This window comes from Cricetulus griseus, chromosome 3, assembly GCF_003668045.3.
Source record: "Cricetulus griseus strain 17A/GY chromosome 3, alternate assembly CriGri-PICRH-1.0, whole genome shotgun sequence".
In the NCBI taxonomy this organism is placed as follows: Eukaryota; Metazoa; Chordata; class Mammalia; order Rodentia; family Cricetidae; genus Cricetulus; species Cricetulus griseus.
Window position 1 is genome coordinate 85,093,875 of NC_048596.1, and position 23,872 is coordinate 85,117,746.

At 39.8% G+C, this 23,872-nt stretch overlaps 1 protein-coding gene across 2 annotated transcripts in view; it reads left to right on the forward strand.

Moving 5' to 3' along the window:
- The window catches only part of Sox6 (SRY-box transcription factor 6), a 318,006-nt gene that overhangs the window by 230,209 nt on the left and 63,925 nt on the right, over nucleotides 1–23,872 (forward strand). For both annotated transcript variants that reach the window (XM_035442269.1, XM_035442268.1), the window contains 3 exons: nucleotides 13,182–13,331; nucleotides 18,778–18,961; nucleotides 21,722–21,906. In XM_035442269.1, the coding sequence (XP_035298160.1) occupies nucleotides 13,182–13,331; nucleotides 18,778–18,961; nucleotides 21,722–21,906 (519 nt within the window). The remainder of the gene's footprint in view (nucleotides 1–13,181; nucleotides 13,332–18,777; nucleotides 18,962–21,721; nucleotides 21,907–23,872) is intronic.

Genomic DNA, 23,872 nt, shown 5'->3' on the forward strand with positions numbered 1-23,872 from the left:
TGAAGGAGGTGCACTCTGGTCATGATGCCATCCTGCTTCTCAGAGCAACTTACACAATCTTATTTTTCTAGATTTCATATTCAGCTCTTTGGTAGTTATCCCCTGGTTAGTCTGCTGCAAGAAAGATGCAAGGTAAATTGTTGAGCTTTGTATCAGTATCTACTGACAATAAAGCATGTTGTGTGCTGTTATCTACCATTTGAATGGTTTTTCACTATGGCCACCACATACAAGGTATCCCCTTTCTGCTAATTAGAGAGTAAACCATGGGTATCGCTGCAAGGTGCAGATGGCATATTTACATACTACAAAATATGACAAAGTTCTCCAGTTGGCAATAGTAATAATTTGCTGTTTAAACAGTGACAGCGGAATTGGCCCTGAAATAGGGCAAAACATTCACTTGAATTTGAAGAAAGTATAGAAGAAATTATGAGGAAATTAAGAGAATATTTTACATTATTCCTTATCGTTTACCTGACTACTTACACGTGAGTTCAGAATACATCCCTTTCTCCCTCAATAGTTCTAAAAATGCAAATTTTACTTTAGTATTAATATAAAATGGATTTTTTAATAAATCTGTGGATTTTATTATAGGTGTGAATTGTGTTTAGTAGCATGAGTCTGCTCAGTCTTCCAAAGTATGCTGAGAAATAAAAAGCAAGTTCATGATGAAACTAGCACAATGTTTTACATACTAAACACTCATTTTCAATTAGAAACATTTGTTCTGTTCAATAACTAAAGCAGAAAGGTACCATTTAGAACACATTGTATGTTCATGCAATTTTTGTTTTCCCATATATATTTTAATAACTTAAATATTTTATTTAGTTATATAGTAACCCATATTTGTCTTCATTCAGTATTGGGCTGGAGGCTTCATTATAAATGGAATTTGAAGAGCATCAAAGCCAGGCAGTTGTAGAATATTTTTCAAACAACAACAGCTGGTTCCTTGGCAATCATTGTGGGCCCAGGCAAGGCAGCCTGGCCTGCCTCCAGATTCCCATGTTGGTACTGCTGAGAATTTCCAGGTCAGCCATGTTGTGTTAACATGGTATTTCCTAGAAACTCAGAAACTCAGTGTGGGATCCAAAGTCCATTTGATAATGTAAAAGGCCTATAGAATGTGACCTTCTATCTGACTGACACATCATCCTTTATCTGGTGCCTAGTGCAACTTACTCCTGCTGCACTGGATTCTTTGATTCCCAAGGCACCTTTCTCACAGGACTGCCATCCACATATTGTCCCGGACTGAGTTCTGTGCTCCAGCATCCCTCACTTCATTCAGTTCTCTTCTCTTGAGTTTTCCTCCTTTCTACTCAACACTAAAACCAGCAGTTATTTTATATTATAACACCCAGTTATTTTATATTTTATAGTAAACATCACAACAGAATTGTGCAAATGAATGCTTGTCTGTCTGTTCCCTATCTCTCCCTACCAAAGCACTCCCCACTTGTGTTTTTCTAAAATCTACTAGTACCCATAGTGCCACACAACAAATAATTTTTTGAATGAATGGGTGGTGGGATGAATGAATTTATTGTATGTTTGCAAAGAAACTTCATTCTCAGATATTAGCAAACTCGTGTTTATACAAAACAACACATAGGCTGGAAAGTACAGGTCCATGTGTGTGAAAAAGTAATGCTTATGTTTCTAATCCAAACTCTGGACTCACGAATGAGTCTTTCTATCCTCTTGATGGAGCTGAGATGTAATTGTTTGGGGTTGTGCTCATGAACTCTGGCTTTGTGATTAGAAAGTCACAGTGACATTCCTGCATTCAGAAAAATGGATCTTTCAGCAGTACCTGTTCAGCTCTTGGAAATAAGCTGCTTGATTCTGTAATGCTGGTTTCCATCTGTCCTTATTGTCACCTCTTTGAATGTCTTGTTTCATGGATGAAATCACCAATTGTTTCAGTGACTTGCTTTTATTTCTGTAAATAAGGCATTATATATTGACATATTCTCTTTAGCATCATGAAAGAAAAAAAGAAGAGGAGAGAGAGGAGGTGCTTTGCTTATTCTTAGCAAATTGTACCACATAGCATAGTCATGTGAGGAACTACTCTTTTAAAATGTAGCCCAAAGTAACCAGTGCAATGAGAGAATGAATCTTAACTATTTTTGTAGCTGAGGACTGGAAGCTCTGTCATCTAGTGAGTCTGGCTTTTAAAAAGGTGTCTTGAGCCTCTCTTGTATCCACTTTTCCTTCTTGTGGTCTCTCCTCTTTCCCACACTGGAGTCAAGTCAGAGGAGCAAGTTACTGAATCCCTGAGAACTAGGCAAGAGAACCTCCATTGGGGCTACTCTTTGCATTCTTTTTCCTTTATCTTCTTGAGTTGGCTGCAGGAAATATGAATCAAATGCAACAAGTCCCTGTTTTCAGTGGCTTACAATGGCTTACTTTATTTTGCTTTGGTTTATTACAGAAAGACCAAGAAAACTCTTATGTCTATCCCTACCAGAGGTACATTTTTACCCCTTTATCTATAACTGTATAAGCTTTAGTATTAAAAATCTGAAAATACCTTAACATGATTATAATTACCTTAACCTAATTACTGCGGTGGCACCTTTAAATATGTACATTTAAAAACAAATATTTAAAAAATCTGTAAAATAAATCATTCTTGGGAACCCACAAATTAGCTCTCAAGTATTTTTTGGATAAAATTATCTCTGATAAAATGTACAAATTCTATTTGTAGCCCCTTTCCTAATAGAACAGAGAACATGCATATGAAGGTGATTGGAGAAGGCCATGAACCTGAGCTCTGGATTTTACTCCTCCTGCTGCTTGTCAGCTAATATTTTTAAGCAGACCACTTTAATCCTATGGACTTGAGATTTCTTCAGTTGTACAGAGGAGAGACTAGATAATCACAGTGATCCTGCTAATATCACACTACCCAGTGTTTCTGTCTAAGAGAACCAGTATATCATGCATGTCCAGAGCTACAGGAAGACAGAAACAAAGATGACCTGTCATTGAGATTCTTTTGGGGGAGTGTCTTAGGGTTTCTATTACTTCGATGAAACATCATGACTAAAAACAAGTTGGGGAGGAAAGAATTTATTTGGCTTACACTTCTACATTGCTTTTCATTATTGAAGGAAGTTGGGACAGGAACTGAAACAGGGCAGGATCCTGGAGGCAGGAGCTAGTGCAGGGCCATGGAGGGGTGCTGCTTACTGGCTTGCTGTTCCCTGTGGCCTGCTCAACCCGCCTTCTTATAGAGCCCAGGACAGCCCAGGGATTACACCACCCACAATGGCCTGGGCCCTCCCCCAGTGACGGCTAGATGAGAAAATGCCTTGTAGCTGGACCTAAAGGATGCATTTCTTCAGTTGAGGCTCCTTCCTCTGATGACTCTAGCTTGTGTCAAGTTGACACACAAAACCAGCCTGTCCAGGGAGTAAAGATGTTCTTAGTGAGTCCACAAGAGACCTGAATAAAGGGAAGTCAGGTATTTATTGGGGAATCACTCATAAATGTCAAAGCAAGGTAGAGAACCGCCGAAGTCTTCTGCCCTTAGCCTCTGGCTGCTGCCATTCACCTTCTGACCACAACCCAAGAGAGCCCTTGCTTGCTCCCAACCCACACATAGACTCTCTCTCCCTCCCTGCCCCAAAGGAGCCAGTCCCTCAAAGACTATTGGTTGAAAGGATTCAACAAGGGAGGAAAGCAAAATGGAGAAAAGCCTTTTGGCAGAAATGGTAGCAATTCCAAGACGATGACACCAGATGGAAATGAAAGGGGTTTAATGGCCAAATGTGAGGAGGGCTGCCATTAAATGACAGACATTGTCTTAAATACCTGTAAGGTAGATTAAAGAAGACCCAGTCATTCATTTCTTGATGAGTTTGAAATTTTTCGGAAGAGAAAGATGTGGAAAGAATATAGGGAAGTCCATAAAGAACACGAGGGTATAGGGGTGAATGTGGAAGAGCAGAAGGGAAGGAAGGTCTCACAGAGAACCACATTTTGTTTTGAGATGCAAAGATAGGTAGAATTGTGACATACCAATGAGGATGGAGGAGATCTCATGGGCCCCACCCCTAGATGAACAGCTACAGGCAGTTAATGATTACTGAGAGAAGGAAAATTAGCCACATGCCCACAGGGATGAGCCTCTTAAATGGTTATTCAATACCAAGCTATTAGCCCTGAAAAATATTTACAGACAAAAAATACTAAACAGACTCAGCAGGTTTTATGTATATATTTATTCTCTCTCTCTCTCTCTCTCTCTCTCTCTCTCTCTCTCACACACACACACACACACACACACACACACATACACACACACAGAGCAATAACAATTAAAAAGAGTCCATGAATTTGAAAGGGAGCTAGGGGGAGGTCACAACAGAAGGGGTTGGAGGGAGTAAGGGAAGAAATGATGTAATTGTAGTTTAATTAAAAAATGGAAAAAAGAAAGGGAAAGAGTGTAGGATAAAAATATGCAGGAGTGCAAGACTGACTAGGCAATGAACTCAGTATATAGAATGAAAGCTGCCTGGCCTCCTCTATTCCTTCTGTCACCTTCTATCCCCACCAGCAGGCTTCTTTGACCTCAAATGTTAATTACTAGCCACACAAGTACCTTCTGTGTTGAAAACAGGGACTTCAGTTCTGTCCTTCCAGAAAACCACAGCTGTATTTCCTGGATCATTCTGTTGACATTGAAGGTTTATGAGAAGTAAAAGTATTTGTAAACCTTTCAAGTAATTATTTTTAAACTCTTCCCCTCACCTCTCCTTCAGTCTGGAATGACTGGTACTGACATATTTTCCTCTCTGCTAAACAAGTACTAAATCAGGCTTCTTAATTACCTGCCTCTGTTTCCACCTCTTCACAGCTGAACTTGTCCAGTTTTACAGCATGGTTTCCTGGGTAGGTAGAGGTACCCAGGGGATGCCTGGAGAACTGAGCTAGGCTTGAGGTATCAGCCAGGTAAATAATGTCACTTCCTTCAGGATGCTTCCCTTTCCTACTTATCATCTCCTACTTCTGTTGTCCTCTTAAGCAGTGTGTGACATACTAGGGTGGGGTCTGTTAACGGGTGTCTGCACTAGGCCTGGGCTCTCAGGTATTAATGGGGATAAATAGGAAGTAAGAATTGAATCTGTTGGTAGTAATGGTGGTGTCTGGTTTTATTGAACAGTATACTGGCTTCCCTTCCTTTCCTCATTAGCTACTAGTAGACAACATATGCTTGAAGGAGAATTTTCCTTTTCTTTTGAGACAGAAATGGTCAGGCCACTCTATGTCCTTATTAGATGAAATAACTTGCAAGGAGAATCTACTCCAAGGGGAATTCAAAATGTATAAAGTTATACTGTGATTTTTGTATTGATTTTCCATTTTCTGTAACATGCTTGGGGTCTTTTGCCCCTGTCTATTGAGTTCCACTGTTTTTACCACATTCTGCATGGTTCTACTCTCCCATCTGTTAGTCTGTTGAACTCGGTGTTCTAGGGCTTTTACTGAGGCTTAGATTGGTTGAAGTGGGACTTGTCTAGATTAAATATATGATGGCTGCTGGTTCCATTAACTTTTCTTTCATTATTTGGAGATTGTGAACTGCCATTTTTAAAGGAGTAGTCCAGTTATCTGGAGGTGTAGTTTGCTGTTTGAGAACATCAGAATCCTTCTTCTCCTGGGACAATGATCTTTGTCTGTTGACTAGGACCCAGATAAGGGTTTCACTGTGAGTCATTGTTGAGTTATTTTAAACAATTTGTTTTTAAAGAAGAAATTGGATTGAAGGTGAGACTGTTGCTAACATAGATAATTATTTTTCCTATATAATTATAATGGAGATTAAATAAAACAAAAAATCCAAATATTTAGCACCACATCTTAGTTTAGTATTAAGAATGTAGTTGCAGAATTACATTGTGAATGAATGGTAGTGATCACTAGGTGATGGGCAGAATAGTTATGTTAAAATGATATGACTATAAATGAAAAATACATGCATTCTTTCTCTGTGGCATCCTCTACTGGAGATCTTACATGATAGGATACAAGTGTAAAATATGTACAATATGATATATGTAGATTCATCAAGTTGCCACTCATTATAATTTGGCATCACTTTAGCTGTTTCGGTACAAAGCATTGTTCTCTTCCCAAACACAAGGGTGGTGTGGCATGACTCTGACAATGTGTCTCAGCCAGTGTGTATCCCAGAAGATTCTCAAACATTTTTCCCTAAAACTGAGTTAGATTGGTAGAACCCATTGACTTGTGCTAAGTCTGTGCAGACTTGCTTATGAAAGTGTCACTAGGATACAAAGCTGAGAAAGACCTTATTGAGGCTGGTCCTGAGATTCAGACTAACTCCCAAGAGCATTGTTAGAGGTATGCAGTTTGTAGGTTTGTGTACTCCTCAGAGAATTTCTTGATCTGTTTATTTTAAAGGTTGTTGAATGGTTAGTAATAGTAAGAGGCAGTGCTTCCTGGTTTTAGCTAACTTCTCTTTCTAAGTACCTGTCTGTAGGGATAAATTCTAGGATTATAAATGTAGCCTGGCATTGGGCTGGATATTTATGTCCCCACCAAAAGTCATATGCTGAAAGCCTTAATCCCAACATGATGATGTCAGAAAACAAACCTGCAGGAGGGGACTGGTCCACGAGTATAGAGCCCTCATAAAAAGAGTGCCAAAGAGAACACTTACTTTTTCTACTATGAAAGGCAGAGTCTTCTAGGAGCAGGTCCCTACCATATGTGGAGTCTCCCAGAGCTTTGGCCTTGGGTGTCCCTGCCTTCAGAGCAATGACAAATACATTTGTTTCTTCATCAGCCCACTCATGTTTTGTTATTGTGGTGGAGGTGATGGTAACAAATGGGCTGAGACAGGCTTGCACCCACCTGTGTCACCAGCCTCCTCGTCTGTCATCCTATCTGCAACCGGCAGCCCTGGCACATTGTCTTTAAGTTCCTCAAAGGCTTGCCTTCGTTTCCACCTCAGAGCTAGACTACTAGATGTTTTTTTATTGTAGGTGGCTTCCTGTCAATCTTTCCACCTGGAAGACATTTTACTTACATAAAATATATCCTCCTTGGAGAAGCTGTGCTGATCCTCCAGATGGTATCAAGTGCCTCTGTTAGGGAGTTTCTTGAAATCCTGTTTGTGTTTTTCAGTGGGATTCTAACTGTCACTTTACAAGCACTCCCTAGGCAGCTGGGTAGTGTCAGTTTCCCATTAAATTGGGTGTTGTTCCTGAGGGTCTTGTTGATGCACTTCCTGTGTTCAGTATGAGGCTTAATTAATAAGTATGGAGTTTACAGTTTGGTCAATGAACAATTGATCAATGCTGGAAGTGTGTTTGGAAGGTGCAAAGATTGATTGTATAACTAATTTCTACTTGCAGTGACATTCTGGTAATGGAGTTAGAGCTAGAAGGTTCCTCTAGTTCCAGTACTAAACAATATGATTGTGGGAAACAGCTTTGGCTCCTTAGAACCTCAGTTTGCTAGTAGACTAAAGATGTCAGGCCAGCTTAAGCAACATGCCACAACCCCTTCAGATCTCTGTATGTCCTTGTTCCACTTACCCAAGTCCCAATGCTGAGTATGTTGTTTAAACATCTGCTAGTAAGGATGGGGCAGTTTTAGTAATAAAGTTAAAAATAATTTCTTTATGTACTATAAAATATAAGTGCTTATATCATTTTGAAAAATTCAAGTAGGCTCAATTTTATGTGAATGTCCTTTGTATATATTGTGGCTAAACAAAGCAGTTCAATATCCAAAAAAAATCACTAAGCATTTTTACAAAATTGAAATGAAAAAAAAAACTGCTTTTACAAAAGTCTTCACCAAATTGAAATATTTATGGGACTTTTTACTCATCCTGTTGTCCACTTTTCTACATTTCTAATTTCTCAGACCTCAACTGTGGTTAGGTACCATGGTTATAGTCATCCCTACACTGTGAATTCTGGTCTGAGAACCCTGCATGGAATGAAGCTTTTATAAACTTTATGAGCTATATCACCAGAACCCCTTTCCTTCCTAACCATCTAGTCTGCAAAGAAATTTTCTAACTAAAGCTATATCGCTAGAATAACTAGTATTTTTATATTCTCCCAAAAGATGTAATATCAGAAAAAATGTTAGAGCTCTTTGTAAATATACAAAAAAGAAAAGTCTGACACTATTTCTCAGTTGTGCTTCAACTGCTATTTGTGTGACAAACTTTAGCACACATCAGTGAAGCTAGTAGTTATTCAACACCTAGCAAATGTGTTACCAAATCACCTTATCTATTTATTTTTGTTGTTTTTATCAAACAACTTTAAAAGATCCATTTTTTGGTTAAACAAAATAATTTTTAAAACTTATGCTTTAGCTAATTTTTAGGTTAGTATATAAAGTAATGGGTCTCTCTGAGACCTGTTTGTACTTACGTGACTTATACTTCATTTTCCTTCTTTTCCCTCTCCTCCCCAACTACTCATGTGAAACAATGTAACTTAGCAAAGACTGAGTGTATATTCCTTTTGTTTTATTTTTTTTTAGAACCCAACTTAGTGAAATTTCTCATAACATAATAAATATAGCTGAGTGCGGCTCTGTTTCATTTGCAGAACCTCTTCTATTGTGCAGTGACATATGTAGTATGTTAATTCAGAAATACTTCTCAGGTACTTGTTACTCCTAAGCTGCTGTCATTAGTGCCAGGCATTCAACAAATTTTAGATCACTCATATTTTCAGGAAGCTTACTATTAGCAAGTATAGGAAGCAAAAGATGCATGACCATCACCAAAAAGTGATGGATACCACAGGAATGTTGCCAGCCAAAGTTTGGAGTCTCCATTTCACACTTCCAAGGCTGAATGTTGGCCCAAGACTTTGGATTCTCCAATTCTGGTACAGAGTCTTGCACATAGAATGCATTCAGCTGACAGTAGTTTAGAAAGTTAACTATGAAATTGCTTTGTAAAGTATGCCTATTTGATGAATGGCATTTTTTTTTTTTTTTGGTTTTTTGAGACAGGGTTTCTCTGTGTAGCTTTGGAGCCTATCCTGGCACTCGCTCTGGAGACCAGGCTGGCCTTGAACTCACAGAGATCCACCTGCCTCTGCCTCCCGACTGCTGGGATTAAAGGCATGTGCCACCAACGCCCGGCAGAATGGCATTCTTATAATCTAAATCAAATCTAAAATCTCCAATTTGAAGATGATAATTATAGCTAAATGAATATGCTTCATTAGGTAGAATGTGATAAATTGATTTTCAAAAGTGCCTGCTTTCTTTTTGTTGTATTCCATTTTCTGAGTTTTATCTCAAAGCTTATTGTAATGAGTCTTATATTGCATCTCACAGTCCACTTCACTCAGTGGCTCTTCTTCTTGCCTCCAATATCCCAGGAATCATAACTCATAAGGACCAGTTCTGAGCAGGATGAGTTTATGGAGTCTTGTCTCTTCTGTGTAGAACTTATTGGTTGTGGATATGAAACTATTATTAGAACTTTAGAGAAAGCAATTAACACTACCTTGTTTCTAAAATTTAACTATGTTGTCCAGTAAATCTGAAGGATCATTGAATTGAGTCAGATATTTAAAATATAGACTTATCTCTAAAGGTGTTTTCCTTGCATTTTTAGTTGAAGCTCCCTAAAAGATTCAAGATTGAGTAAAACCAAATGAACTTTCTTTGATGAGGAATAGATTATTTGTAAGGAATCATATCTCTAAGACTTTGTGGCTCTTTAATATTCAGTTATTTTTTACAGCTCCCCAAATTAGCCAATGCACTTTTTATTTGTAGCTACCTCTATCATTCACCATTAAACTTTGCTTTGCTGGTTTAGTCCAAGCAGAAGGTGTCCTGTTCCTTCTGTCTCTACTTCCCAAGTCCTGGGATTGCAAACATTTGCTAATATGCCTGATTCAAGCAGTGTTAGGAAGGAACCCCAGGCTTTGTCCTTGCTAGGCAAGCACTCTACTAACTGAGCTGCATGCTCTGCCTTGATGAATTTAAAAGAAAAAGATCCATCAAAGTAAAAAAGAAATGAAACCACAGCCTTTCCTTTGCCTAAATTATAGCTGTTTGACTCTTACTTGTGAATTTTTCTTGCCACTGAGTCATTGCATACAGAATTAAGAAACTTTAATTTCTTTAGAGGCTTGTTATATTAGAAAAATTGTTCCAAAGAAAGCAACAATCATGACATAGGCACATCTGGCTCTTGCAAATTATTCTTTATTAAGCTTTCATTTAATTACATGTGCTGAAAGGTCTGCTTTTGATTACTGTAATTTTTTTTATTTGTCCATCTGAATGATAGTAATGCTGGAAATTATATACAAACCACCTGTTTTTTCTCCTCTACTAATATGGCTAAGTTTGAGCTATTTCTCTGTAGTTGATGAACTAGGAAGCTTTCTATTATGATAGAAATCTGACCATCAAGGTAATGGCTTAATCTTGGTTCTAAGAGGAAGAGAAAAATATTAGAATGGCTTTTTTAAGCACCAGCAATCTTAAGACTGGGATATCTGGCTGTGGGTTAACCAAGGCAATTAACACATTTGTTTATTAACAGTTTCACACAGGTCCTAATACAGGAACAGTTAGGATTACAAGTAGCAACATTTGAGTACAAGTAGAAAGAAGCAGGCAAAAGTTTGGGGGTGGGACATAAGAAAGGAATAGCTGAGTTGTAACTGTCACCAGAAAAGAAAACGGTGATATTCCATGGAAGGCAGTGATAGGAGGAGAATGGTTGACAAGATGGCTGGTAGAAATCAATAAAAGATGGCCTCTCTGTCTCATGCATGGTAATGGCTACCAATTCCTCCCCACCATTCATTAGCAGCACACAGCCTAGCAATAGACTCAAAGTTTGATCTCTTAAGAAGCTGTATTCATAAGTTTATCTTGGAACACCAGACACAATAATGCCATTCAACTGAATCTTCAAACCAACACAAGAATTTGAGAGTATCCCCCTAAGAAAATGGCCCAGTGTAAGAGAAACAATATATGACATCAGGCTTCATTGGCAATTAGAGTAAAAGGACAATAAGTTATTGTCTTTGGAATTCTGGGAATTATTTTTAACTTAGAATTCTCTATCAAGGGATGATGATGATGATGATGATGATGATGATGATAATAATAATAATAATAATAATAATAATAATTTCCTGAATCATTAGTTCCTAAAAAAACTAACTCACAGATACTTTTCTCAAGTATTTTCTGAAGGGTAAGTGCTACCAAACGTAAGAGAATTAATTAACTAAGAGACAGGAAGCTGTGACAGACAGAAAATGGAATCCAACATAGGAGAGACAAAGGGGAATTCTATGTAACACAAGCCTAATGAAAAACTGGAGGAAAAGTGTAGAGAATTCTAGAGGGTATTTCTAAGGGGGGAAATAGATACAGAGATTAGCCATATATTCAACTGTATTGTGTTGCATTTTCTTGGTCTTTTGGAGAGTCTGGGAATTACCCAGTGATAGTTACAAAAACCAGAAAGAAAGAAATGAAAGATACATTAATAAATAATACAAACAATGAATCTAACAACAACAACAACAACAACAAAGCTAAAGAGAAAAGCTACTGCTGTGTCTAATCCATGTAATCCCAACTACTTGGGAGGCTGAGATAGGCAAATCAGAAGTCCAGGGTATGTCTGGCTTTCAGAATGAGTTCAAGTCTAGCCTGGACAACTTAGTGATATCCTGCCTCAAAATAAGATTGAAGTAAGTCTGGGACATTGTTAAGTGGTATTTACCTAGCAAGCCTGAGGACCTAGATTCAATCTTAGTATCAGAGGGTGGGGGTGGGGGAGGAGAGAGAATAAAATATAACTCTTTGCATAGCTCAGCTATAAATAGTGCCAAAGTAGAATGAAACAGTCTGACTAACTTCAAGTCTGTGATGTTAACATAAAGCAATTAGAGGACACATGAAGGCACATGTGGCTGGTGATGTAAGAAAGCAAAGCTTTCATCCTGTGTGAGATCAGCAGCTAAGGACAGACGAGCATATAAACACATGCAAATGAGGCAGTAAGTGAGAACAGTCAACCAAGTTGAAAAGGGATGGTCTCCACAGAGTAGGAGTGAGGTGGGGAGGGCAGTGTCAGGAGGCCAAGGACATCAGAGATGGCTATCGATGCTTTACCTTATTTAAGGTGGCCATGTTGTTGTGATTTTCTTTTTATTTAAAAGCCTTAAAGTAACATTGAATTATGAAACCATGTATAACATTATTTTGATAAAAGTTAAAATTATCTAAAAGTGAGATTGGCCCATATTCCATTCTTGAGTCTGCATTCACTTAAATCAATGCACTTAATGTTGATCACTTAAAGATGAATAGTATCAGATTGATTGTTCACCTTGTCTCAGGGAGAGGAGCGCTTGTAAGGGGGAGCCCCAAGAATGAATAAGATAGCAAGATAGCAAATACTTAGAAAAGGCTAGGAGACAGCCATCCCTATAGGGAGATAAGCCTAGTGTCCCAAGCCAAAGGAGCCTCCAGGAGACAGAGCTGTTCTGGCCATAGAGGGGACACTAGATTCCCTCATTCAGCACTAAGGCCAGGAAAAGAAGCTTGACTTTCTGTTTCTGTGGTTACCAATCTGGTTATACCCTGTCAAAAAGTTGTTATATGGTGCCTTGAGATAAGACCTGAGAGGGAAGTGACTGCTGGCAGACTTTTAGGGGTTCCGGGGCAGCACTGGTCTTCCAGCATCTGCATCCCCAAAGAAGTTGGTAAGACCAAGTCCCCTCAGGGAAGTTCAAGTCAGTTTCTTAGTCCACAAGTGGGCACACCTGACATTGAAGAACACTGTATAGTGATTTTAGGCTCTTGGAAGGAACCTCAGAGACTGTTTTGCCAAACTCCTTTTAGTACTATTGAAGGAACTGAGTTCTAGAGACACCAGTCTTGTCCCAGCGCTTGGTGTCATTGCTGGAACAGCTACAGTACCTTGTTTCTCGTTTTAGTCCTCTTCCTTTCTGAGTTACTTGATTTTTTTCTTATTTTCCTCTTTAAAAAAAGTGAGAGAAAAATTTCAGGGTTGTGAGAGATGTTATCTGACGATACGGTAAGTTTTTCTTGAACCTGTTTCAGCTACATTTAACGAGACGACGTTTGCCTTCTCTGTTTTGCAGCAGCTCTATGCCGCTCAGCTGGCCAGCATGCAGGTGTCACCTGGAGCAAAGATGCCATCAACTCCACAGCCACCAAACACAGCAGGGGCGGTCTCACCTACTGGGATAAAAAATGAAAAGAGAGGGACCAGCCCTGTAACTCAAGTTAAGGTACTTGCTTTGCGGGATTGTGGAAATGGCTTGGAAAATAGCTTTGTAAGAAAGGTAGTGAAGCAGGCTATGCTGGGAATAAGCAGCCCTCTTTATGGGGAACATCATGATTGAGCATTGAGAAACAGGTGCTTCCCTTTCGATAACAATTGTGCTATATTGTGAGATCCTTCCCTAACTCCAAAAACTCACTCCTCAAAAAATCTCTCCCTTCAGAGTCTGGATTTCATTTTTTAATATTCACTGGCAGGAATGGCTTGCTTTTATTGTCAGTCTTTGTCACAGACTTGCAATGCTTCTCTCCACATTCCTTAAACAGGTGGGGAGCCCACTCACAGTGTCAGAGTAGGACCTAGAATCCTTGGTGTTAAAGGAGAATCAATGGGAATCTAATGCTGGACTTGGCATAGTTTGGTGTAGCTCTGTCCTTCAGAACAGGCTACAAAGAGGTGCTGAGGAATAAGGTGTCAAAGGCTGACGATGCTTTTGGTACCATGTCATTACGAGAGGATAAAAGGGCTTTCACAGTTATGGGTGGAGTTATGGTACATGGTTTTCTTAGCTGATTTTCAATGTCTTCAAACTGGTCACCTGGGGGGTACTTGGTGACAAGGGAAATGATCAAGTACTTCAAATCTATGTTGCATCTCGTCTGTAAATAGTACAAGTTGGTTGGGGGTGGGGACTGTATCTGCTTCCTATATTGGATTATTACATCCACACAGAATGGAGGAGCAGTTGTTGTATGTAATTGACTATGAACTTAGAGAGGTGCACTAAGTATGGATGTGTGGTTGTAATTTGGCAGAGGTCCTGCATGTGGGAAGTTTGGGCAATTATTGAATCTTCACATAGCAAGTAGTTGAGAGCAACCGACATCACTACTGGGTGCTCTACAGTCACCAAAGCTGGGTTTTGGTCTTTTTGTTTGTTTGTTTGTTTGTTTGAGACAGGGTTTCTCTGTATTGTTTTCGGTGCCTGTTCTGGAACTCCCTTTGCAGACCAGGCTGGCCTGGAACTCACAGAGATCCTCCTGCCTCTGCCTCCCAAGTGCTGGGATTAAAGCTGTTTGCCAACAAAACCCAGCGACCAAAGCTGCTTTATTTTGGTGAATTTTCAGATGGTAATGTTGAGATTTCAGAAAGTCTGCAGAAATAATATACTCCAAGTATTGAAGACCAAAAGCATGGTCATCCTCAAGACAGCCTGTCTGTGCTCTATTCCCAAAAATTAACTCAATGATTCTCTAGAGAAACAGAGTGAAATTACACTTAATTGTTAGAAATCTTGAGCTATAACCATTAACACAGGAATTATAAGTTTGTGGAAATAGATTATTTTATGTTCCAAAAGTTTATTTGTGAATGCAAATCATAGCACAGCAGCTCCACCCAAAGACTAAGTCTCTTTATAGTTGTCAGAGAAAGAGTATGTGAAACACCAGCAACTTGGGCTATTTGGATATTAAATGTTTTAACATGAAAAAGTCATTTTGTAATTTAAGTTGGCCATCTGGAACTGTACCAAACCAAGCCTTTACTAGATGAGTAAATGTTCCCTGGCTAAATTCAAGTTTCTATCTGCTTTTACCATTCCAACTTTGTGGGCCAACAGATTTTATTACTCACTTGACCACATGTAAATTCTTAGGCATAAGAGTTCTGTAAGGTTTGACTTGACTGTATTTTATGTTAGCAACAAAGGTCCCATTTCTTATACTTCTTAGATCATATATTATTTATGTGAGCAGAAATATATAAACCAAGACATAAAATGAGCATTTCAATTGAATGTTCCTATTACTGAAGAACTTCTGAGAGTAAGCTCAGTCTGCTGAGGAGATTTGATCACCCAGATTCATCAGGGTCCTCACTACAGTTGTTTCCCCTCTGTAGAGAACGATCGTGCATTGCATAGTGAAATATGGCAGGGCAATGTGTGCTGGAGGTAACAAATACACACAGGGTTTTCATCTATTAAAAGTCTGTCACTGTAATCTGGGCCTTACATGTAGCCATATGTTCTCTAGCATGTAATGAGAATTCTATAAATGGTGGTGTTAGTGAAGATGCTCATGGTAGACATGAAGGAGATGAGAGCAGTTTCAATGTGGGGATGGAAATGTCTCTTTGCATAGTTTCATAACGAGAAACATCCAGAATCAATGAGGTGGGCTGTGAGTATCACCTATCAGCTCTATGTGCAGCACAAGCCTGTCAAGCTGGCAAGGCACTCTTAGTCCCTACAGCGTGTCCCCTGTATAACTTCTTGTGTTGTCTTAGACTGGGTGGGGGGGGCATGTAATCTATCAAAATGTCACAAAATTTCATGACCATTACATAGAGTGAATGTAAATGTTTTCTCAGATTATATATTCTAGACTGATGACATGGCCATTGTCATTTTTTCCCAGATTTTAGGAGAGTGGCTTTGCCTGCATCCTAGCCTCCTATAGTTTCCACCCCCTATCTTATCTGCTAGCTCTACCATATGTGTCATTCTGAGGTTTGTTTAAAATCTGTTGGATTTTTCTCTTCTTTATTTATATTGTCATGTTTCTGTGTAAACCCATAGTTTTTAAATAGATGCTGCACATTTTGGATTTCACAGTATTGGCTGTTAAAGTGTTTGCATCTCTTTAACTATCTGAAGTCTATTCTGAGACACAGAACCCCTAGATCCTCTATGGATATACTTTTCATATTCCTTAGGCAGGTTCAAAACAACCAAGAATCTTAGGATTGTTTAGCCCCATGATGAGGCAGCAACTTCCTGGAGGCTTTACTTAATGTCCTGTATGTACATCAGAGGACCTTTGCCCTTTGTTAATGGGAAAGTAAGCCATTCCCAGTCCTTTGTGAACATGCAGTCATTTTGCCTGCACCTCAAGTTGCCTTCTCATATACATTTGCTGATCAGTATTCAATTAACTAAACATGCAGTCCGATATTTTGCAGCTCATCGGCATTCTCTTTCTCTGCAGAACCATCCTTGTTGGTTGGTATCCTACCTCAAAAGCTCTGTCTACATTAACATTCGTAAACCTGAACTCTCTACTCAGGGAGGCCGCCGAGCTCCCTGTACCATTTCCCTAAAACTCCTTCTGGATAGTAAAGTGGACCAGTCTAGAATTCACTTATTTAAGAAATTGCTGTCCCAGGCTCTCAGCATCAATGTCTGTAGAGTGTGGTCTAAAAGTCATGTCCTGTTTCCTGAGGGTGGGTCCTTTACCTCAAAAGTAAACATGATCCTGTCCCTCTATCATGATTACAATGGAGAGCATCTTGACATTATTGTGAGTTATAAATAATAAGTTAGAGAATATTAAAACTCAAAAAGATGTTTTAAGTTCTGTATTTTCAAGAAAATTGAAGAAAAACATTAATATAATAAAACAAGACACAGAAAACCTAATTAGTTGCCTACATGTGATAAGTGCAGCACTTTAGATGAACAGTAAGTGGATGGGATTCGTGGCAATTTAGACACCTGTGAAAGTAAAGACACAAAACAAACTATGCAAAGTGAAACACAGGAAAGACCTTCAGTCCTGGGACGGTGTCAAATGGTCTGTCTAACACACACAACTAGAGGAAAGACTTGGATTTATGTTTGAAGAAATAATGGCTGAACATTTCTTTAACTTGACAAAAACTCTAAACTCAGATGTTTTAGAAGTTCAGCCAAGGCCAAATGAAAGAATCATGAAGAACATGAGCCAAATACTTAGCATATAAAGTGTTATGACTCCAATATAAGTGAAGGAAATGACTAGTTTAAATAGCCTTTGAATTAAGGGCAAAAAAGAAGCAATTTAGTTTAGTACATCAGATAATTTTGACATTCATAGTGGATGTGATCTTGTTACCTCAGAACATGTCCTATTCTAAATATAAAATGCATTGCAACACAGATGGGTCAGGACACTTGTTTCCTATTAATACACAACAAGCCAAAACAAATAACAACAATAACAACAAAAACCGAAACATAGAACATCACTACATCAATATAAAATGATTTTTTTCCCTGGTCATTTGGTAGAAAGGGAGGTGGAAATTCATAGTCTAGCAAATTAGATTCAAATTCTTTCTCCCTAGATGGGCTTGGGAGGGCGATTTGTATTATTTTGATTTTTATCTCCCCATTTGTAAATTTTGAGTAGTAGAGCCCATCCTCCTAGTAGCATCAGTGGCTGAGTAAGCTAATGTCTTTAGGTGCCTAGTGTAGTGCTTGGATCATGGTCGCTTCTGCACATGCTCCCAGTCTTCCTCTCATCCTTCCTCCCCCCAGTGTTGTTTTTTGGCATGTCTGTTGATTGACATCCCGTTGTATAAGGCCATCTTTTTATAGATGGAGAAATAAAGCCTCAGTGAGGTCACATGTTTACCATGGGAGAGAATGTTCTGTTACCAGACTCCACTGTAAATTTTCAATAATGTCATCGAAAGCAAGTTCTCTGTGCCCTCCCAGCGGCAAAACAGGATTTGACATTTGCTGATGATTTTGCTTCAGAATGCAATAATGCAGATCTTAACACTGAACCTTTAAATCACATACTTACATCTATGTTTCTGAAATGATAGAAATATTGTCCACAACTTTTTGATGGTAGGATAAATGAGACAAAATGAAAACAAGTTGCTTAACTTTCAAGTCACTGGCTACCCTAGCGCTCCAAGCCAGAGATGGAAATACTGGGCTCAGTGTGGAAGGATATGGTCTTAAAATAGACATTCCATAAATATATGTAGCAAAAATTGTAACAAGACATCACTTTAAACATGAAAAATAAATTGCATATAGCATAGCATGTAAAACATAATTATAATGTATGCTTGTTCTTCACAAAAATTAATTTTAAACATGAATAGGGACCAGAATATAAACCACAAGAGCACCCACACCCAGAAAGCCACATAGAAGCCTGTGGTGTGGCATGGGACTCTGAGGGCAGGGGCCCTGGATAGCAGAAGAAGACTCTCCATGTTTCTGTTCTAAAGTACTTGCAATTGTTTGATTTAAAATATATATTAAAAAATTAGCTGCAGGGACTATTTATAGTCACAGGAACTTTTCTGAGAGACTAACACAAAAGCACTACAGAGCTACTGAAATTTTAAATAATTCTTTGTAAATGCCCTAGGTTAATTTAGATCCCTGAAAACACATTAGGAAATTAAGCTGTAATGTGAGCTAATTCAGATTTTAATTTGGCAAAAAGAATGATCCAACTACACAGTTAATGTAAATAGAAGCATAACACAGGGAAATTAATGAGGTTCCTTCCGATGAATCTTCAAGGAGGTAGATAATTAGCTTCTTTTGTTATTGTTGTAGGAGAACGTGGCATTGTCTCTGAGGTGTAAAATAACTGTGGCTTACTAAGTGATAATGTGCTTCATTTGTCTTTTTTAAAATAATTATTTATGTTAAACTCTTGTAGGATGAAACAACAGCCCAGCCGCTGAATCTCTCATCGAGGCCTAAGACAGCAGAGCCTGTGAAGTCCCCAACATCTCCTACCCAGAGCCTCTTCCCAGCCAGCAAAACCAGCCCCATCAACTTGCCAAACAAGAGCAGCATCCCCAGCCCCATTGGAGGGAGTCTGGGGAGAGGATCCTCTTTAGGTAAATGGGAAAGTCCACCTCAGGAATAGACCTATGACCTAGCAAAGAAACAAAATGGGCCAGTGATGTCTTGCCCTTGGGTCCTGTGTGTTCTTTGGGAAGGATAGTGACACTCCACTGAAACAGAATTCACCTTATTATCTTAGGTGACTATAACTTTTGAAAAATGTCTCAAATCCTGCTAGGATCCATTTTTTAAAGATGATAATGGATCCTGACCATCAGACACTTTAAGGGTGTCTGAATTTTGTCGAGATTTTGTCCTAAAGTAATTCTGTAAGAGCATCAAGAACTGGCTTCATTCAGGAAGCCATGTCACAATATACCTTTTCCTTCTTGCTTTCTGATGTGCATTTTTAAGACTCTCTAGGGATCTTCACACCCCTGTTTGAGAAGTGTAGGGCAAATGCATAGATTTTGCAGTGGGACATGCCTGAACGCAAAACCTTCACTGTTGAGTGTTGTAACTCTGGACTTTAGTATTTCCTAAACCCTGAATAGGGAATAGTATTGTATAGTTCATGGGCTACTGTGAGGCCAGAAAAGAATAGCCCACATGACAAGAGTCTTGCAATATCCAGGACATCAAAGCTCTCTATTTTGAAAGACTATGATAAGTGGATCCCAACACATTCATGGTCTTGGGGAGAATAAAGCAATTGGCAAGAAAGCATTTGTCAGCAGGAACAAACCAAAAGCATTAAAGGACTGGACTGTTCTTGTCTCTTGCTTCCCAAATAATGACAGTGAGATTCAAAGGGGTTAGGGATTAGACCCACCATGTCTTTACCATGTTGCCTTCCTTGCATTATTGAATCATGGAGCCTACTGCTTAATGTAATTGGATATGGTAATGTGTGGATAGAACCATTACAATTTCATATCTAGTCTTGCTGTTTTATTTAATTTCCCTTGACTTTACAAGGTAGACAGTTCCGTTCTTACTGGTAGAATGATTGAGTGCCAGACCTGTGCTGTGAATGAGCAGAGCCATGACTGATACCCAGGATGCTTACCTAGAACCTGCTGCTCTCAGGAAGCTCAGTTAGAGGTGTGCTCAACTGGGTCGGAGTGTGAGATGAAGTGTCCTCACCGACACTGGGGAAATTAGGATAGGATGTGGACAATAGACTGTTCTGATTTCCAGTCACGTTCATCTCATCAGAGCCACAGCTTTTCACCCCCTGTCAGGGGTGCTCAGTGAGAAGAGAGAAGTGATGCACACCTGGAGCATTACTGTGAACTGTTTCTTTCCCTGGCATTTTGGAAGTAGGGAGATGAGAGCACAGAGAGCCAACATAAGGAAAATAGCCCGCCTCTTGAAGTGGCCCTTATGCAGTCCACTTCCACATCTTGTTTGGAGAGCACTTGTTCCCTGGGCTGCTCATCCAAAGGGACAAGGGAAAGAGCTGCCATGTCATAGGCCCTGCTCCTGTCAGCAGCAGACCAGGCTGCTTAGGTTAGAGCCAGGTGGGCTAGAGTAAAAGCATCTGCTACAGACAACGGGCTGTGCATACAATACTGCACCAAGTGGCCTTTTCTTAGAAAAATCTTCAAAATAAAAGAAAACAATTTAATATCATATGAAGTAACTGACTTTTAAAAACATTTTCATAGACAGTCTCTGGAACTTCACAACTCACATGGATATGCACATGTGTTGTATATACGAGGTGTGTGGCATGAGCTTGATTGTAGTCTGGCTTCTCTATTTGTCTGTGTGAGATATACCTCACACACATGTGTGATGAAATACAAAGGACCCAACACAAGTAGATCATGTTCAAATATACAACAGCAGCTGAAATCTATCAGTAATCAAATAATTGCCCTCCTTTGTCTAAAAATGGAAAAGCTGGTCCAAAGTATTCATTTAAGCTGAGTAAAATGCAAGGCATAGAGGAAAATTAGTTTCTCTTTCTTTTTTCCCCTCTGGGTTACATGGAATATAATGGAAGAAAATGTTTATTCTTACTTGATTTGAGGATTTGTGCTCATATGAAAGCCATTGCCACACATACTGCTTCACTATATCACTGTATGTCAGGATTGGGGGTGGGGGAAGAGTGCTGGGAGCAGTGGGTGTCCAAGCTGAAGATGGGGCAGGGTTGTCATTCTCTTGGTAAATAACCGAGGCAGCATGATAAGAAGAATGCTTCATTAACCAGCCAGCTCTGGAGAATGGAAAACCCCCTTGTTCCTGCAGTGGACACATAAACACACACATACAGATGTCACAGTAGTGCCCTCACAGATCTCATCCTGTTAAGCCTCAAACTGCTCCCACACATAACACACCAAATACATCAGAGTATCTGGACAGAAATCCCAGCTGCCTCTCTGCCTATCCCCCCAACTTGTACCTCCCGCACAAGTCAGGAAAGATTGTACACAAAGTATAGACAGATGCAAAGTGGTTACTTCCTCCCAGTAGAGCTAGAAATGCAATGTAGGAGCATTGATACTATAGGCAGAAGCAGCAAATACTTCCCCCTGTACATACAAGATTAGAACCTGTGAGAGATAGTAGGCAACCTACCAGCCTGGGGTGCTGGGGTGTCCTCCACGGTCTAACTGCACCCAGAACCAGTATAGCTTGCTTGACTTGGCTTTCTATGCTAAATAGTGTTGTAGTTTTCTTAATATCAAATGTGTCCCTTCCTTGTTCAGAGAATACAGTGTTCCTCTGGGGAGTGGATCATAGCCAGCACTTGAGAGACTGTCCCCACATGCCTCTAATAACGCACCCTGTGTATGCAGATATCCTGTCCAGTCTCAACTCTCCGGCCCTGTTTGGAGACCAGGACACAGTGATGAAAGCCATTCAGGAGGCTCGGAAGATGCGAGAACAGATCCAGCGGGAGCAGCAACAGCAGCCACATGGGGTTGATGGGAAACTGTCCTCCATGAACAACATGGGTCTGAGCAACTGCAGGAATGAGAAGGTAACCCTGCGTCCCTCTCCACTGCATGGCAGGCCCATCCACTCACACACATCTCTCTTTCTTTAGGCTTCCAGGTCCTAACCTGTTACCAGTGATATGGGCTTCCAGGTTGAGGGCCACCCTGTAATTTATTCAAGTCTACCCTGTGTCATATTTCATGTTACTGGGGGTTGGTACTTAGGTTGCCTCCCAGGTACTCAACCTACTTGCCTGTTGGTGTCTCTCTGTCTCATTCTGCAATATTTTGGAGATTTCTTATTAAGATTGTAAACTATGTAGAGTGAGAATAGAGTAAAAGAATATTTGAAAGGATACATGCATAACCTCACAGTAATGGTAAGTGATTTGTTGCTTACCATCAAATTTAATGCTACGCTTCCTATCAAAAAAAAACAAAAAAAAAAAACAAGCACATTTCAAACTACATTTGATTTTCATTATTTTGATTCAGCAAATCTTTTATCCAGGGAGCAAATGCCTGAACTAAGTGGAGTACACACTAGTAAGGGCAGAGGCCATGAAGAGATGAGTGAGCATACAAGGCTGGGTCAGTCCACGGCTGGGAATCAAGGGAAGAAGCCAGCTTAGGGTGGTTATTTTAGAAGTGGCAGTAAGGACTGTCTGGGGATATGACTCAGAATAGAGACCTGAATGAAGCAATGCTGTGGCCACAGGAAGAATAGGATGGAAGGCATTCCAGACAGGTAGAGCTATGCATGTACAGACCAATGTGGCCATATATCATAAGAGAGGGAATAGCGGAGGACATGCTGTAGCAGTCATAGCCTGGGCAAAGCACCTTCGACTTGGCAGACTCTAGGAAGCCTCTTCATTTCATCTCACACTGGATCTGTCCAGCGTGTGAATGAGATCTGACTGGCATACGGAAAAACCATTTGGCCTCCTGAGGAAGAGTGGACTTGGGTGCCTGGGAGGAGGGTGCTGGCAGGACAACTTATTCATTCCTTTTATACACAAATATTTGCCCAGCACTAAACTGTGAGAAAATATTTATTTATTTATTTATTTTTAAGTCTGGGACTACTATAGAGAGACAGATGAGTACTGTGATAGACAATAGTAATAGTTGTTAAGTAAATGTTACAAAACACTTACATGTGTTTATTCAGTGAACTAAAACTGCAGGCTGTTGGGCTCAGGCCAGGAGTCTCCCCTTTGTTTCAGCTCTTGCTAACTGTAGTGAGGACACAGTGGCAGGGTTTGCACAATAAGATAAAAACTTGTGGTTTCTCTAGTTCCCCCACAGGATTTTTCTATTAGCTCTTGAAGAAGTTGGAAGTGTGTGGTGCTATTTGTGTTTCTGTGTGTGACAAGACCATCTGCATGCACAGGTGTAATCCTTTCATAAATGACTACACTCTGGCTTGCACTGAGAAACAGGGACTTGAGCTGTGACTCTGAAGGCCAGTCCCCAGGCAAGATGTTACAAGCTATGATCTCTGCAGATCTCAAGAAATGCCATCCCCTCCTCCTCCTGGCTTCTAATTGTGCAAGAACCCTGGCCTACATCTGCTTTATCCCAATTTCCTCCTGTCTTTTCTACTTGTCTTCTGTCTGTGTGTCTGCTACCTAACCAATCTAATCCATTATGACCTTACTCTAACTTGATGGCATCTATAAATACTCTATTTCAAAACAAGGTCATATTCACAGTTACATAAAGTTAGGACTTTTCTGTTAAAGAAACAATGAGACCCATTGCAAGATGTGCACAAGTATAGCTCATTCCCAACCTCTTGACTTTACTGTACTCTTGGGCCATACTAGAGACATCTGGGGTGCAGGGTAGGATGGAGCTGGTAATAGGATGAGATACACCAAGCCTCATATGGGCTAGGAAGCTTAGTTCTAGAGAGAGCTGTCTTCCTAAAGCCTAATGTGATTTTTCCCTCAGCTTCCCCTGTACTATGACTGCCAGTAACATCCTACAGGATGTGCCACATCA